This window comes from Mobula birostris, chromosome 2, assembly GCF_030028105.1.
Source record: "Mobula birostris isolate sMobBir1 chromosome 2, sMobBir1.hap1, whole genome shotgun sequence".
Classification (NCBI taxonomy): domain Eukaryota; kingdom Metazoa; phylum Chordata; class Chondrichthyes; order Myliobatiformes; family Myliobatidae; genus Mobula; species Mobula birostris.
Window position 1 is genome coordinate 76092978 of NC_092371.1, and position 17685 is coordinate 76110662.

A 17685-nucleotide genomic window follows, 5' to 3' on the forward strand; every position below is an offset into this window, starting at 1 on the left:
AAGTAACCTGATGGGCAAAGGGAACGCTTCAAAGTTAACATCAAAGTCAGCCTGAACAAATTCAACATGACACCTAAAAGCTGGGAGGACACTGCACAAACAGACACACCTAGAGGAAATCTGGTCGAGAGGGAGCTGTGCTACATGAGAACAAGCAGCAGCTGCGAAAGGAGAGAATGAACAGCCCAAAGACCCAACCACTGACCACAGCCACCACTTACTCGTACCCACACTGCACCAGAATATGTGGATCCCGGATCGGCCTCTACAGACACCTGAGAACCCACCAATAGCCAACTCCTTAGGAGAACATCATACTCGACTCGAGTGATAGCACTACCATTGCCTCAATGCACTGTGCAATAATTTTATCTGTACGAACAGTACATGGAAATGACTTGATCATTTGAAGCATCATCCAATCCAGCCTTTTTCTAGATAGTTCCCCTGCTCTACAGCCAGCAGGAACAAGCAAAATGTTTAAACTCTTCTGCAAAATACTTTAGACCAAGGGCTCCCAAACTTTTTTATGCCATGGACCAATACCATTAAGCAAGCAGGTTTGTGAGCCCCCAGGCTGGGAAAACCCTGCTTTACACCATAAAACAATAGAACAGAATTAGGCCATTCAGCCCATTGAGTCTGCTCCGCCATTTCGTCATGGTTCATCTATTATTCTTTTCAAAGCCATTCTACCTTCGACACCAAGAACTAATCAAGAACTAAACTCCACTTTAAATATAGCTTAGTGTCTCCAGCTGTCTATGGCAATGAATTCCACAGATTCACCACCCTCTGTCTGAAGAAATCCCTCATCTCTTTTCTAAAAGGACAACCCTCTTTTCTGAGGTTGTGGCCTCTGATTCTAGGCTTCCCCACCATTGGAAACATCCTCTCAAAATTCATTCCAGGGCCACGCTTGGGAGTACTGTGCGCAGTTTTGGGACCCTTATCTAAAAGAAGATGTCCTGGCATTGGAGAGGATCCCGAGGAGGTTCACAAGAATGATGCTGGGAATGAGAGGGTCAATGTTCGAGGAGTGTCTGATGGCTCTGGGCTGTGCTCACTGGAGTTTAGAAGAATGAGAGGGATCTCAATGAAAGCTGAAAGGGCTAGATAGTGGACGTGGAGAGGATGTTCCCTATAGTAGGGAGATCTAGGACGAGGGGCCACAGCCTCAAAATAGAGGGATGTCCATTTAAAACAGAGGTGAGGAGGAATTTCTTTAGCCAGATGTTGATGAATCTGTGGAGGCCAAGTCACTTGGTATATTTTGTGGAGGTTGATACGTTCTTGATTAGTAACGGCATCAAAAGGTTACTGGGAAAAGGCAGGGGAATGGGTTTGAGAGGGGTAATAAATCAGCCATGATAGAATGGCAGAGCAGATCCAATGGGCTGAATGGCCTAATTCTGCTCCTACGTCTTATGGCTTTTCAATATTCGATAGATTTCAATAAGACCCCCTCCCCCCCATTCTTATAAACTCCAGTGAGTACAGGCACAGAGCCAAACTCTCCACATACATTAACTCTTTTATACCTGGGATCATTCTCTTGAACCTCATCAATGCCACAACATCCTTTCTTAGATAAGGAGCCCAAGACTGCTCAAAGTACGTGTTGCTTGAAATTCCAGCATCCGCAGATTTCCTTCTGTTTGCAAAGTACGCCAAATGCGGTTTATGTAAAGCCTCAGCGTACATCCTTGCTTTTACTATATTCCAGTTTTGTTATGCTAACATTCATTTCAAGAAAGGTTAACATTTACACGTGAATGATTTTCAGCGCGCAGAGGTTGGGCTTACAAGGACCGGAGACATACCTTCTCCCTGGAGGATTTAGGAATGGACTTGACGTGGATTTTCTTCACAGTCTGAACAACTCCATCGTAGAACTCAACCGTGTAAGAAGCTGAAACACAAAATTTACAATCGATCAGAGACCAGCTCATGTCCCAAACACCAGAACATTGAAGAAGAGCAAGACACCATCTGTCTCCTACATGCTAACTGATTCCATTGTTTTATAGTCATTCACAGGATGAGCCGACCCAATGTCCTGGAAATCTCCTGGCTTGATGGTCACTTCCAAAAACACCACTTCACAGACATAGAGAACAGGATCAACAAAGACAACCAATTCCTTTAACATCAAGTTCAAGTTGAAATTTATCATTATTCAACCATAAACCACCAAATGAAACGTTCCTCCAGACCAATGTGCAAAATATAGTACATATAACTCACTTAACACTAAGTAATATTACTACAAATAAATTTTTAAAATTATAAAATATATTCCAGAAGTCTGACATTAGGTGCCTTTATGACACAAGTAAACAGACAGTCCCAGCTCTGACACCAGGAATGGTCATTTGATTCCAAACAAATGGTTTATTGATCATTATAGATCGTCTTTCTAGTGCTTCCCCTCTCCCTGTCCCCTTCCCACTCTCAGTTCACAATAAAGACCCATATCAGAATTCTTTTGAAGAATACATCTCACGATGCTCTGAACATATCATCAGTGATGTATCCAGAGGTCATCGGGTATTTTAGGTCTTTCAACATCAGACACCCTCACCAATGCTCCCTCTAAGGTGTCCACACGTCTTTCGCTACTAGCACACAAAGAATTTACATCGTGATGGACTTTTGGACCCGGGGGAGTGGACGAGCTCAGGAGCTGCCGCCCGCAGCTGCTGCTGAGTCCTGAGTCAGGAGTAAGTAAACGTAAATGTAAACTTGCAGTGAGTGAAATAATCACGATTTGAGAATTATCGATCCATTAATTTTAATATGTTAACTGCCTCCATCATGGAACAGCGATATGGTGGGTTCAGCAGCAGCCTTGGGTGGCAGTTCCTGAGCTCCCTGGCTCCTCCAGGTCCTAAAGTCGTTCCTCACAATACAAGTTCTTAGTGCAATTCCTTGTGTGCTAGTAGCAAAAGATGTGTACATGGCAAACACCTTAGAGGGAAAATGACCCCCACCCAGGCAACCACCTGTGGTTGATCAAGTGACCACGTGTGTTCAGGTAGCATGTGCTGCAGATCCCCATGGACTGGCTCTCTTCATCCAGAACCATCTTGAGGATTTCTCTGATGCCTCAGTGATGCTGCCATTGGCTCCCTGCCTCCTTGTACCAGTGATGCCCAATCACTGAGGGCTCTGTGAAGCCCCGGCTGCCCACTTCGACGGCCATGCGCTTTGCCTTCTATCCCTACCATGTACAGTCGCTGGCCAATTCCTCGTACCCTGGCAAGCTTCCTCTCGTGGACCTCCTCCCACGGCACTGGCGGCTCCAGCAGAGTGATGTGTTTTGCTGCCTCCGAGACCAGCAGGACGTCTGGTCTCAGTTCCAGCAGGATGATGTGTTTTGCTGCGTCCGAGACCAGCAGGACATCTGGTCTCAGTTCCAGCAGGGTGATGTGCTTTGCTGCCTCCGAGACCAGCAGGACGTCTGGTCTCAGTTCCAGCAGGGTGATGTGTTTCGCTGCCTCTGAGACCAGGAGGACATCTGGTCTCAGTTCCAGCAGGGTGATGTGTTTCGCTGCCTCTGAGACCAGGAGGACGTCTGGTCTCAGTTCCAGCAGGATGATGTGTTTCGCTGCCTCTGAGACCAGGAGGACGTCTGGTCTCAGTTCCAGCAGGATGATGTGTTTCGCTGCCTCTGAGACCAGCAGGACGTCTGGTCTCAGTTCCAGCAGGGTGAGGTGTTTTGCTACCCCTGATACAAGGAGGACGTCTGGTCTCAGTTCCAGCAGGGTGACATGTTTTGCTGCCTCCGAGACCAGCAGGACGTCTGGTCTCAGTTCCAGCAGGATGATATGTTTTGCTGCGTCCGAGACCAGGAGGACATCTGGTGTCAAGGTGGTCTGTGGGAACTTCAGTTGTTTCTGCTGGTCAGTCGTGAGCAGGTGCCAGAATCCCCGTGGGTGGCTTTACTCTTGCCTCTGGTTGCTCTTCAGCTTGCACAGAAATGATGGCTCATATCATGCTTATCATCACTCACATACGTCATGAAATTTAGGGTTTTTTTCTGGCAGTGCAACACATAAAATTTCTAATTACTATAGTACTGTGCAAATGTCTTAGGCTCCCGAGCAATATATACGTGCCTAAGAATTGTGCATAGTACTGTAACTCACCCACAACATAGAAAGTAACATTACCACAAAAAAATTAACAAATAAAAAAAATCCACACTATCGACAATTAGATCACTGAACAGAAAAGGTGTTGTATGACAACTTAGCAGTTTCTTCAGTGTTGCAATTGACAGTATAAATTCCCCAGCCCCTGCTGCAAGATTCAAACTCTGCTTGAAATGACAATGTTGCATTGCGAGCAACGAAGATCCTCACAACCTGGAGTCAGATCTACAATGGCTCACTCCACAAGAACTTTAGGTATTGCGTGTAGTCCTGCTCACCCAGTTATGGAGAACTTTAGGTATTGAGTGTAGTCCTGCTCACTCAGGTATGGAGTGGATGCAGAGAGAGTGCAGAAGCACTTCTCCGCCAGGCCCCTCTCTGCCCGCCAGGCACTCACTCCCATCCCCTAAATCTACCCCAACCCTAACCTCCACGGCGCTCCCTCCCCCAGAACTGCTTCCCCATCTCCATCCCCTATCATCCTAATCCCTCCCTGCCCTGAAAGCCCCCCCCCCACTAAAGGAACCCCTAATCCAGCCTGGCTGGATTAGAATCAGAATCAAATTTAATATCACCGGCATATGTCATGAAATTTGTTAACGTTATGGCAGCAGTACAATGAAATTGTACATGAAAAATAAATATAGAGAAGAAAACTCAATTGCATTCAGTATATACTTTTGTCTATTAAATAATTAAAATTAGTGCAAAACAACAGAGATAAAAATGCATTGAGGTAGTGATCATGGGTTCAATGACCATTCAGAAATCAGATGGCAGAGGGGAAGAAGCTGTTCCTAAATCGCTGAGTGGGTGTCTTCAGGATTCTGCACCTGCTTCCCAATGAGTTGAAGGTATTTGAAGATTGTACAAACTTGGGTTGTTTTCTCTAGAGCATCAGAGGCTGACGGGAGACCTAACAGAGGTGTTTTTTTTAATTAGAGAGGCATAGATAGGACGGTCAGAATTCTTTCCCCATGGTAGAAATGTCAAACACATGAGGACACGCTTTTACAGCTGGGGTGGGGAAATTTATATGTAACGTTAGGGGTAGGTTTAAAAAAATCATCAGGGTGGTAGGTACTTGGAATAGGTTATCAGAGGTAGTAATGAAAAGCAGGCAGTCTGGTGGAGTATAAACGGGTTGTAGACTTTGTTGCCTCTAAGCTGCGTGTGCGTGCGGCAATGCTCCCGCGCACATAGTCTTTGTTGCCCTGCAGCTGAAGTGAAGGCAAACGAGAAAAAAGTTTACAAAATGTGAAAGGTTTTCTTTGTTGTAGTGTATTTCATCATACACTTTAATTAATAAAGTCAAAAGTATGTGATTTTTCAATCTTCATTCTAAATATTCATAGCGTACATATTACAAAAAAAACACAAAACATATGAAGTTTTCAAGCTATGGAAAAATTTCCTGCTCAGAGCAATGGTTGGTCTGTGCGGGGGTAAAATAAAAATCAGAGAGAACGTTGTTTATAGATAAACACATGAACACAAAGGGAATGGAGGTCTATGGAGCACAGAGGACACCAACACTGTGGACCCAATAACCTGTCTAGTGCTGTACGTTCTATGTCTTATGTTGGTACAAAAGCTGCCACACCACTGGGTGGGTTCAGGAACTGTTATTACCCGACAACCAACAGTCTCTGAATCAGCTTGGATAACTTCACACATCACAACTCTCAGCTGAATCCACTACCTGCAGACTCATTTTCCAAGACTCTCATCTCAAGATCTCAGTATTGTTTTTGCACAATTGTCTCCTTTTACACATTGGCTGTTTATCAGTCATCGTTTGTGTATAGGTTTTCATAAATTTCATTTTTTTAAAAATTTCCTGTAAATGCCAGCAAGAAAATGAATCACATGGTAGAATATGTTAACAGATATATACCTCTTGATAATAAATTTACTTTGAACTTTGAGAAAGATGTCACCATGCAGAGACAGCAGATATCTTCTGCTGGTGATAAGCGTGTTTGTTCCATTAATTGTTTCTGTATGCCATTCAATACAAAGATTTGGTTCTTGTTATTCTTATATAACTTATTATTTAATTAGTTTACTTATTTAACTTATTTATTTATTTAACCCTTACTGAACTAATAAACTTAGTTATCCTTTCACATGTATCCAACCAACATATATCTGCACGTTCCAGGCTCTAGCAAATGCCTCATTTTCTTTGCTCCCCTCTCCCTGGCACATTCAGAAGCAAAGACCCCAAATCTCCTTCCTTAGAATTTCCGCCTCTCCCCTTTAAGAACTGCCTCACCCTTCTGAATTCCTTTCCTTTCGGTCCTCCTCTTGCATTACCCGCAATTCCCCCTCCCTTGTCTTCCCCTCTCTTCTATTCCCATCTTAAAGTCATTCTGCTTTCAGCAACAAAAAACCCTCAGTTCCAGAGTAACGCACACAAAATGCTGAAGGAACTCAGCAGGTCAGGCTATATCTACGGAGAGAAATAAACAGTCAACTTTGCAAGCCAGGAACCTTCATCAAGACTGTAAAGGAAGGGCGAAAGAAGCCAGACTTTCAAGGACTCTTTAAACTCAAGATCTCAGCTTTATTTTATGGTTTCTTCCCTGTTCCTTTTCAGTGCTGACACAGGGTCTCAGCCCAAAACACTGATGGCTATTCCCCTCCATAGATGCTGCCTGACTGGGGGGAGGGCTGCGTGTGTGTGTGTGTGTGTGTGTGTGTGTGTGTGTGTGTGTGTGTGTGTGTGTGTGTGTGTGTGTGTGTGTGTGTGTGTGTGTCTCTGTCTGTCTGTCTCTGGATTTCCAGCAGCTGCAGAATCTCGGAACAGGCCTGCGTCACCTCGCCCACTTACCATCCTTGTTGACTGAAATGACTTTGGCTGGATAAAACCTGCAATCTGACCAACACGCCAGCACCTGCTCACTGGGCCGGAACTCCTAAACACAGGAGAAACAATCAAGATTAAATGTGCTGCCACTGATGCCAAGAAAAACACAGAGAGCTGCACTCTCTTGTACAGCGTATACAAAAGTTTAAAGAAAACAATACTGCAATAAAAACAAGTTGCAGGAGACACTCGATGGTGATGGATGTTGTGACTGCAGTTGCACTCTATCTTGTTACTGAGAATTTCAACAAAGTTTTGGTAAGAATATTATATTCAATATGTTATAACTATATGCTCCTCTTTTAACAATCAACATCTGCATTTTGTTTGTGGGTGGTTTTCCCTAAAGATATATCCTTTTGATACCTATTCCAGATAGCCATAGAACACTGTAGAACAGACAGGCCCTTCGGCCCATCTAGTCCATATTAACCTTTCTAGTCCCATAGTCTTTCATACCCCTCCCATCCACCCATTCAAATCTCTCTTAAATGTTGAAATCGAACCCACATCCACTGTCAGCTCATTCCACACACTCACCACCCTCTGAGTGAAGTTGCTCCCCCTCATGTTCTCCTTAAACATTTCAGCTCTTCCCCCCCCCCACTTAACCCATGGCGTCTAGATATTTCAAAAACTCCCTTTTCATATCTTAGCAAAAACCAACCACAGATGTTCACCACGGCCCATTATCTTTCCACTTTAGAAATTGGGGGCAGCTATCTATGGCTTTTGTTAGATCCATCAATTTCTTGTTTGTTTGTAATTTTTGTCCTCAGTGTGACAGTAATGGATAATGGTACGGCTAGCTGCAAACTGGCAGGTTCTATTTTTAGTTTGAAAAGTGGTTACTCACGTAGCAGCATCTCCTTTTAATAGGAGATGTTTATCCCATACTCTGAGGGTGAGAACTGGGTGGCAGAAAGTGACTTGGTGAGGCTAGGGCCAGAGGACTCAGCCACAGAACAGAAGGATGCCATTTTAGAACACAGATCGGGGAGAACTTATTTTGCCAGAGAAGGCAAATCTGTGGAATTCATTGCTGCAGATGGCTGTGGAGGCCAAGTCATTGGGTATATTTAAAGTGAAGGGTGATAGGTTTTTGATTAGACAGGGCATTAAAGGGTTAGGGGAAATGGCAGGAGAATAGGGTTGAGAGGGCAGCGTAGTGTTAACACAACGCTTTACAGTACAGGTGACCAGGGTTCAATTCCTGCCGCTGCCTGTAAGGCATTTGTACGTGCTCCCCGTGACCAAGTGGGTTTCCTACGGGTGCTCCGGGCTCCTCCCACAATCCAAAGATGTAAATTGGCTCGTCATTAGGCTAGGGTTACATCAGGGAATTGCTGGGCGGCATGGCTCGAAGGGCTGGAAAGGCCTACTCCGCAATCTATCTCAGTAAATAAATAAATCAGCCAGCCATGATGGAATAGCAAAGCAGGTTCAAGGGACGAATGGCCTAATTCTGCTCCTACGCCTGAAGGTCTATGGGTCAGGTAGCATCCAGGGACAGAGAATCAGAGTGAATTTTCAGGCCCATGACTTTTCATCAAAACGAGGAATGTTTTAATGTGCATTAAAGGGGAGGGAAGCAGTTTCAAGTTCCTGGGTGTCAAGATCTCTGAGGTTCTGACCTGGTCCCAACATATGGACGTAATTATAAAGAAGGCAAGACAGCAGCTATACTCCATTAGGAGTTTGAAGAGATTTGGTACGTCAACAAATGCACTCAAAAACTTATAGTTGTACCTTGGAGAGCATTCTGACAGGCTACATCACTGTCTGGTATGGGGGCGGGGGGGGCTACTGCACAGAACCGAAAGAAGCTGCAGGGGTTGTAAATTTAGTTGGCTCCATCTTGGGTACTAGCCTACAAAGTACCCAGGACATCTTCAAGGAGCGGTGTCTCAGAAAGGCAGCGTCCATTATTAAGGACCTCCAGCACCCAGGGCATGCTCTTTTACATAGAAACATAGAAAATAGGTGCAGGAGTAGGCCATTTGGCCCTTCGAGCCTGCACCGCCATTCAGTATGATCATGGCTGATCATCCAACTCAGAACCCCGTACCTGCCTTCTCTCCATACCCCCTGATCCCTTTAGCCACAAGGGCCATATCTAACTCCCTCTTAAATATAGCCAATGAACTGGCCTCAACTGTTTCCTGTGGCAGAGAATTCCACAGATTCACCACTCTCTGTGTGAAGAAGTTTTTCCTCATCTCGGTCCTAAAAGGCTTCCCCTTTACCCTCAAACTGTGACCCCTTGTTCTGGACTTCCCCAACATTGGGAACAATCTTCCTGCATCTAGCCTGTCCAATCCCTTTAGGATTTTATACGTTTCAATAAGATCCCCCCTCAATCTTCTAAGTTCCAGAGAGTATAAGCCTAGTCCATCCAGTCTTTCATCATATGAAAGCCCTGCCATCCCAGGACTCAATCTGGTGAACCTTCTTTGTATTCCCTCTATAGTAAGGATGTCTTTCCTCAGATTAGGGGACCAAAACTGCACACAGTACTCCAGGTGTGGTCTCACCAAGGCCTTGTACAACTGCAGTATTACCTCCCTGCTCCTGCTCAAATCCTCTTGCTATGAATGCCAGCATACCATTTGCCTTTTTCACCGCCTGCTGTACCTGCATGCCCACTTTCAATGACTGGTGTATAATGACACCCAGGTCTCGTTGCACCTCCCCTTTTCCTAATCGGCCACCATTCAGATAACAATCTGTTTTCCTGTTCTTGCCACCAAAGTGGATAACCTCACGTTTATCCACATTAAATTACATCTGCCATGAATTTGCCCACTCACCTAACTTATCCAAGTCACCCTGCACCCTCTTAGTATCCTCCTCAGAGCTAACACTGCCGCCCAGCTTCATACCATCCGCAAACTTGGAGATGCTGCATTTAATTCCCTCGTCTAAGTCATTAATATATATTGTAAACAACTGGGGTCCCAGCACTGAGCCTTGCGGTTCCCCACTAGTTACTGCCTGCCATTCTGAAAAAGTCCCGTTTATTCCCACTCTTTGCTTCCTGTCTGCCAACCAATTCTCTATCCACATCAATACCTTACCCCCAATACTGTGTGCTTTAAGTTTGCACACTAATCTCCTGTGTGGGACCTTGTCAAAAGCCTTTTGAGAATCCAAATATCTCACTGTTACCATCAGGTAGGAGGTACAGGAGCCTGAAGGCACACACTTAGCGATTCAGGAACAGTTTCTTCCCCTCTGCCATCCGATTCCTAAATGGACATTGAATCTTTGGACATCACCTCACTTTTTTAAAAATATACATTACTTCTGATTTTTGCACAATCTTTAATCGATTCAATACACGTATACTGTAATTGATTTATCTTGTGTTTTTTTTTCTTCTATATTGTGTATTGCATTGAACTGCTGCTACTAAGCTAACAAATTTCACGTCACATGCTGGTGATTATAAACCTGATTCTGATTCTGAACAAAGGGAATGGCTGTGACGGGGTGGAGTCAGGAGGATCGGGACCAAAAACAGTAACAATATTTTCCCCAATGATATTGCTCGAACTACTGAGTTACTCTAGCAGATTGTTTGTCGCTCCAGATTCCACACTGCCATCTGTTTACCCATACGAAAATGCACTGTTTAATTAGACTAGACTAATACACACGAAATGCTGGAGGAATTCAGCAGGCCATGCAGCATCTATGGAAAACAGTAAACAGTCAGCATTTCTCAACCCAAAACAATGACTGCTTATGCTTTTCCACAAACGCTGCCAGACCTGCTGAGCTCCTCCAGCATTTCGTGTGTATTACTTGGATTTCCAGCATCAGCAGATTTTCTTGGCTGTTTAATTAGATCCTGCTTACTAAGCATAGACTTTACAGAAAAATACATCTTTTGCTGCGAGTCCTTGGCTTCCAAGGCACTGACTGATAAACTTGCTGCTGTTGTTTTATACATAATGTCAGCTCTAACAACTTGTTGCTGTTTATTTCCCCATAGACAACATCGCCACCTCTTGGACAAACTGCTGTACAGCAGGAAAAGCAACAACATGCTGAAGATGTTGGATTATCTTGAGCAACACAGAAACACACACACACAGTGCTGGAGGAACTCAGCAAGCCAGCAGCATCTCTGGAGGGGAATAAACAGTCACATTTTAGGTTGAGACCCTTCATCAGGCCTGGAAAGGAAGGAGGAAAGAAGCCAGAATAATTAGGTGAGAGAGAGGAAGGAGTACAAGCTGGCAGCTGATAGGTGAGTCGAGGTGAGGGGGAAGTGGGTGGGTGGGGAAGAGGGGATGAAGTAAGAAGCTGAAAGGGAATAGATGGAAGAGGTAAAGGATTGGAGATGAAAGAATATGTTAGAAGAGGGGAGTGGTAGAAAGGAAAGGAGGAGAGGCACCAGACGGAGGCAATGAGCAGGTAAGGAAAAGAGTAACACACAAAATACCGGAGAAACTCGGCAGATCAGGCAGCATCTATGAGAAGGAATAAAGAGTCAACATTACAAGCCAAGAACCTTCAAAGGCGTTCATCATCAGGTGAGGAGTAGAAAAAGGGTGAGGAGGGAAAACAGAATAAAGCAGCACAGTACAGGCCTTCTGGACAACAATATCATGCTGACTCCTTCATCTACTCCAAGAGCAACCTAACCCTTCCATCCAATATAACACCACCAGTTTTCATTCACCCATGAGCCTATCAAACAGTTTCATAAATGTCCGTAATGTATCTGCCTGTACCACCACCCTGGCAGTACACTCCACAATAAAAATAAACTTACCTCCAACATCTCCCCCTATACTTTTCACCAATCAACTTAAAATTGTGCACCCATATTATGACTTGAAATGGAAAACGAGGGAAGGGGGAGTGGGGAGAAACTACCAGAAGTTAAAAATGGCCCCACCTTGACGGACTGCACGAGGATTCTGGAATCATTCGAAGAGGCAGGAAGTTGCTATCACCTTCCTTCCCCTCCTCCACCTTCTTATTCTGGTTTCTTCCCCTTTCCTTTCCAACCTGATAAAGGTCTCAGCCCAAAACGTCGACTGTTTATACCCCTCCCCTGACACTGCCTGGCCTGCTGAGTTTCTTCAGCACCTCGTGCACATCACTCTAGATTTCCTTCATCCGTAGAATCTCGTGTTTATGGACAGAATGCTCTTGTTCTGTAATTTAAGGTGGTAAAAGATCCCAAAGCATTTCAGGGAAATCAAAAAGAGGAGAACCGTGCTAAAGGTAGCAACAGTGACGAAATGATTGCTGAAAGGCATAGGTCCCAATGGGGACCTTGAGAGAGGAGTAGGAGATGGAGCACAATTGGGAAGAATGGCAGGTTCCGAGGGCTCCAAGGCTATAGACAGAGCTGGGAGAGTACTGGTGAATTAGTGGGGGGGTTCCAGCTGGAGCAGCACGGTATCATAGCAGTTGGCACAACGGTTTACTGTACCAGTGACGTGGGTTCAATTCCTGCCACCGCCCGTAAGTAGTTTGTACGTTCTCCCCGTGACCGTGTGGGTTTCCTCCAAATGCCCCGCTTTCCTCCAGAGTACAAAGATGTACCAGTTGATAGGTTAATTGGTCACTGTAAATTGTCCTGTGATTAGGCTAGGATTAAATTGGGGGTTTGCTGGGCGGCATGGCTCGAAGGGCTTATTCCACGCTGTACGTCAATAAAATAATCAGAATTAAGTTCATTATCACGATCTGGAAAAACAAGTAAAATGTCTGCGATACAGTAGAGACAATGAGCACTGCACAAAAGAGATGGCGGCTAGCCAAAGATGACTGGAGAAAGCTTGTTCATTGCCACTAATCAGTCTAGAGCAGGAGTTCCTAACCTGGGGTCCACAAACCCCTTGCTTAACGGTACTGGTCCACAGCAGAAAAACAATGCGAACTCCTGGTCTAGGAGAAATAAATGGGAGCTAAAGGCAAATAAAGGATTTTTAAATCAATGTGCAACCCATCACCATTTTCTCCATATTTTATTGATTGGCGATTACCATTAGTGATTCTCTGAGATGTTTCTGTGTTTCCTGTGGAGAATCCCTCCTACATTTGACTAAAGCTGTAAGACTCTCCCCAGTGGAGAACAGAGTGGAAAGTGACCAGCAACTCACCACAGTTGGTTCGTCCAGCTTAGCCCCCTCCTTCCGCAGGAGGGGTCTTTCCAGGGGTCGCAGATACACGCTATCCCAGCTGAACCACTCATCGTACCGATGGTTCCAACGCTTGAAGTGAATCAATACCTTTCCCTCCTCATAATCAATCTTCTCTATGTGTGCCGTATACCTGTGGGGAAACACATGGAAACCAAAGTTCATGGTCAGTGCTAGCCTATTCTCGGCATGTCACTGGCTAGTCCAGGGGTCAATACTGGAAAATCAGAGCCCAAAGGTTAATTGGAAGTCCATAAGTTGAAGGCCGAAGGCAGAGACTGGATTTTGGAGGCCTGAGCCCTGTCCTGTTGTTGATAGCCTGGATATATGAATGGGTGGGTTGCTGCGGCTGTTCTGCTGCTATTGTGTTCTGCGCTGCTCTGCCGAGGATTGTGGGCACATAATGTATGGTGATACATGCAGGCTGCCCCCAGCACATCCTTAGGTGTGTTGGCTGTTAGCTCAAATGATGTGTATTCTGATGTACACTCAGTGGCCACTTTATTAGGTAAATCTGTCACCTGCTCATTAATGCAAATATCTAATTAGCCAATCATGTGGCAGCATCTCAATGCATAAAAGCATGCAGACGTGGTCAAGAGGTTTAGTTGTTGTGCAGACCAAACAACGGAATGGGGAAGAAATGTGATCTAAGTGACTTTGACCATGGAATGATTGTTGGTGCAAGACGGCGTGGTTTGAGTATCTCAGAAACTGCTGAACTCCACACACAACCATCTCTAGTTTACAGAGAATGGTGCAGCAAACAAAACATCCAGTGAGCAGCAGCTCTCTGTGTGTGGGTAGGGCTAGAGTGAATGTTCTATAAAACCAAAGGAAGATAGAAAGCCTATGTTCAATGATATGACATGTTGCTGTAGAAAACAGACATTGCTGACTTATGAAGAAATTAGCAGTTCCCAGGGATGGATCCTGCGTATGTGAGTGAGTGGGTGGGTGGGTGGGAAATGGGCTTGTTTTGCTGTTGTTAACATGTTTTCTGGTTATTGTTGCTCTTCGTGTTGTTCTGTAGAATATTTTGAGCACACTGTGCCAGCGCCACAACATATGATGACACTTGTCCTTGGATATGCTGGTTGTTAAAGCAAACAATGCATTTCACCACGTTTCACTGGACCTGATGTGAATAATAATGGACAACAAAGACTGTGTTTCCCGAATACTTTTGGGTATATCTTAGGGATTTTGGGCTGGGGATTATGGAAATCACTATGAAATTTCCCTACCACACACCATTTTTTTTGAAGTTGCCTGTATTTGTTATTTCAATTCATAACTCAAATCAGAATAACTGATGCCAGGGTTAAGGAAGGCATTTTTGTTGGTCCACAAATCAAACAGGTCATCAATGACAGGCAATTCAAAGAACTTCGAGTGGGACTGGAGAAAATCACACGGAAGGTATTCAAGGAAGTTGCTGTAAATTTCCTTCACAACTACAGAGCACCAAACTACACGCAGCTGGTTGACAACAAGCAGACAAAACCATGAAGTGCAAAATGTTACTGAAGATATATTTTCTGCATTCCCATTTAGACTTATTCCCCACAAATCTTGGCACTGTCAGTGATGAGCACGGTGAAAGGTTTCACAAGGACATTGTGGTCATGGAGAAACAATATCAAGGCAACTGGAATCCATCAGTGCTGACTGATTATTGTTGGACACTTAAGCGAGAAGCCTCAGACACTGAGTACAAAGAAAAATCATCAACAAAAACTTTTAGCTTAGTTGAACTATTGCAAAGCATCAGCACTGTTATACAATTAAACATATTATATTCAATAAAAGTTAATTTTTTTGTTTCTCCAAATTCCTACCTGATACAAGTACTCTGAAATTATATTTGTGTTCAGCTTAAAAAGGCTCAAAGGTTCACCTATTATCAAAGTGTACAACTCTCAAATTTGTCTTCTTTAGAGCTCTATCAACAGACAATAGATGCAGGAGTAGACCATTCGGCCCTTCAAGCCAGCACCGCCATTCACACTGATCATGGCTGATCATTCACAATCAGTACCCCATTCCTGCCTTCTCCCCATATCCCTTGACTCCACTATCTTTAAGAGCTCTATCTAACTCTTTCTTGAAAGCATCCAGAGAATTGGCCTCCACTGTCTTCTGAGGCAGAGCATTCCACAGATCCACAACTCTCTGGGTGGAAAAAGTTTTTCCTCAACTCCATTCTAAATGGCCTACCTCTTATTCTCAAATTGTGGCCTCTGGTCCTGGACTCCCCCAACATCGGGAACATGTTTCCTGCCTCTAGCATGTCCAATCCCTTAATAATCTTATGTTTCAATCATAATCAGGAAGACTGTCTGAGGAAGCAACATTTTTGAAAAAATTTGTCGTCCAGTATAACCTGCCTGCACTCAGTCCTTCTCGCTTGCCTTTTACTTATAAATCATCTTTAGTGTAGACAAAATCTGCTGGTTTAAGGTGGCGCTGGTGAATCTCAGCAACATCTGACTGGTAGCTAATAAAACAAGGAAAGCAACTTAATACTTTGTTAACCACACTTTTTCATGCAAACGATCATTGCAAGTAATAGTCAGTAACTTCCCTTTGGGCCTGCAGGCAATTTGATGTGACAGAACCAAGTCAAGGTGAGGTGGAGGGCCTGTTGACAAGAGCATGGGAAAGGTCAGGCACAGGCCAAATCGAAGCCCTGGGGTCCAGGCCCCAGAGTGTGTCAATGCTACTGGACACAATGTTTGGACAGAGATTTACAGACCGAATCAAGGCAGTGAAATCTGGCGTTTCCAAGCGGCAAAACTTGCTGTATGGACAGAAATTTAAGCGCCAGGCCAGTTTGAAAAGATCAGGGTGTCGAGGTCCGAGGTGAGGAACGGGCTGGTTCAGATCCCTGCTCTAAGCTGCAGAACCTAATGATCAGCCAGATTGAAAAGGTCAGGGTTTCGAGGTCCGAGGCGAGAGATGGGCCGGTTCAGATCCCTGCTCTAAGCAGCAGAACCCAATGATTGGTCAGATTGAAAAGGTCAGGGTGGAGGGGCCCCAAGGTGAGGTGGAGGCCAGTTCAGATCGGTGCTCCACGCCATTTACTCAGCTCTATGCTGAACTATAGGACTCTCTTTGCAGACTTCAGCTCAGAAACACTATTTGCTTGTGGTTACTGTCTGCATGAGGTTTCTTTTTCATTATACATCAGGTGTTCGGTGTTCTTTTTTTTATGGGTTGTTTTATTTTTTATATATATATATATTTTTTTTTTGTGTGTGCCTTTGTTTTGTGGCTGCCTGTTAGGAGACGAATCTCAAAAGATTGTAAAAGGTATACATACTTCGATAATAAGGGCACTTTGAACTTTGAAATAAAATGTCATAAATAAATGTTTCAGTATCACCCACTTCTCATTCAGTTACTAATTCGATTTACAATGTCCCACTGGTGTTCAGAACTAGACAGTGACTCAAAAGTAAAAACGTCTGGTTGAATAACATTACTATTTCACAATCCCAGGACACCCTTGCATGCTAACACAGAGATGGGGACAAGGAATCACTGTTCCTGTCACACACCATTGTGAACGTGCAGCTGAGCAGCAGACTTGGTTAATAGGACCATAAGACACAGGAGCAGAATTAGGCCATTCGGCCTAATTAGTCTGCTCCACCAGTCAGTCATGGCTGATTTATTATCCCTCTCAAGCCCCTTCTTCTGCCTCCCCCCCCCCCCCCCAACCTCTGGCGCCCTTACTAATCAAGAGAAAAGGACAGGAGAAATCTGAAAAAAAAACAGGTTCAGAGAACTTCTGCCCAGGGGAAATGCATGACTCAATCAGCAGTCTCGATGTAACAAGGACCTCACTGACACACTGCATTGTGTATACTAAACACAAACAGAAACGCATATAATACACAGGAGCAAAATTAGGCCATTCCGCCCATTGAGTCTGTTCCGCCATTCCATCATGGCTGATTCATTACCCCTCTCAACCCCATTCTCCTGCCTTCTCCCCGTAACCTTCGACACCCTTACTATCAACCTCTGCTTTAAATATTCCCAATGACTTGGCCTCTACAGCTGACTATGGCAATGAATTCCACAGATTCAACCCCCTCTGACTGAAGAAATTCCTCCTCATCTAAAGGGAGATCCCTGTATTCTGAGGCTGTGCCCTCTGGTCCTGGACTCCCCCAGTACAGAAAACATCCTCTCCACATCCACTCGATCTTGGCCTTTCAATATTCAGTTTACCTCATATTTAAGATTGACTGACATGCTATTTGTGGAAACCTTACAACTGTCCACAGTGTGTATATGTATGTGCTCTCAAGTGTTTCCTGATTTTACCATTGAAAGATCTGACTCTAATATTCTGCACCCACATTCCACTGACCTACACTCTACAAACTACAAAAACAGTTTCTACTTACCCCTCCTCCTGCAACTTGCCTTAGTTTCTTAGAGAAATTTATCAAACCTTTAAAACCTGAAAGAGTTGAAG

The 17685-nt window shown here is 44.4% G+C and overlaps 1 protein-coding gene across 8 annotated transcripts in view; it reads right to left on the reverse strand.

The window, feature by feature from the left end:
• phf20b (PHD finger protein 20, b) overlaps positions 1-17685 on the reverse strand; it is a 91815-nt gene that overhangs the window by 48339 nt on the left and 25791 nt on the right. For all 8 annotated transcript variants that reach the window (XM_072243473.1, XM_072243501.1, XM_072243484.1 and 5 more), the window contains exons 3-5: positions 13155-13326; positions 6994-7078; positions 1824-1912 (exon numbers count right to left, since the gene is read on the reverse strand). In XM_072243473.1, coding sequence (XP_072099574.1) covers positions 1824-1912; positions 6994-7078; positions 13155-13326 — 346 coding nt within the window. The remainder of the gene's footprint in view (positions 1-1823; positions 1913-6993; positions 7079-13154; positions 13327-17685) is intronic.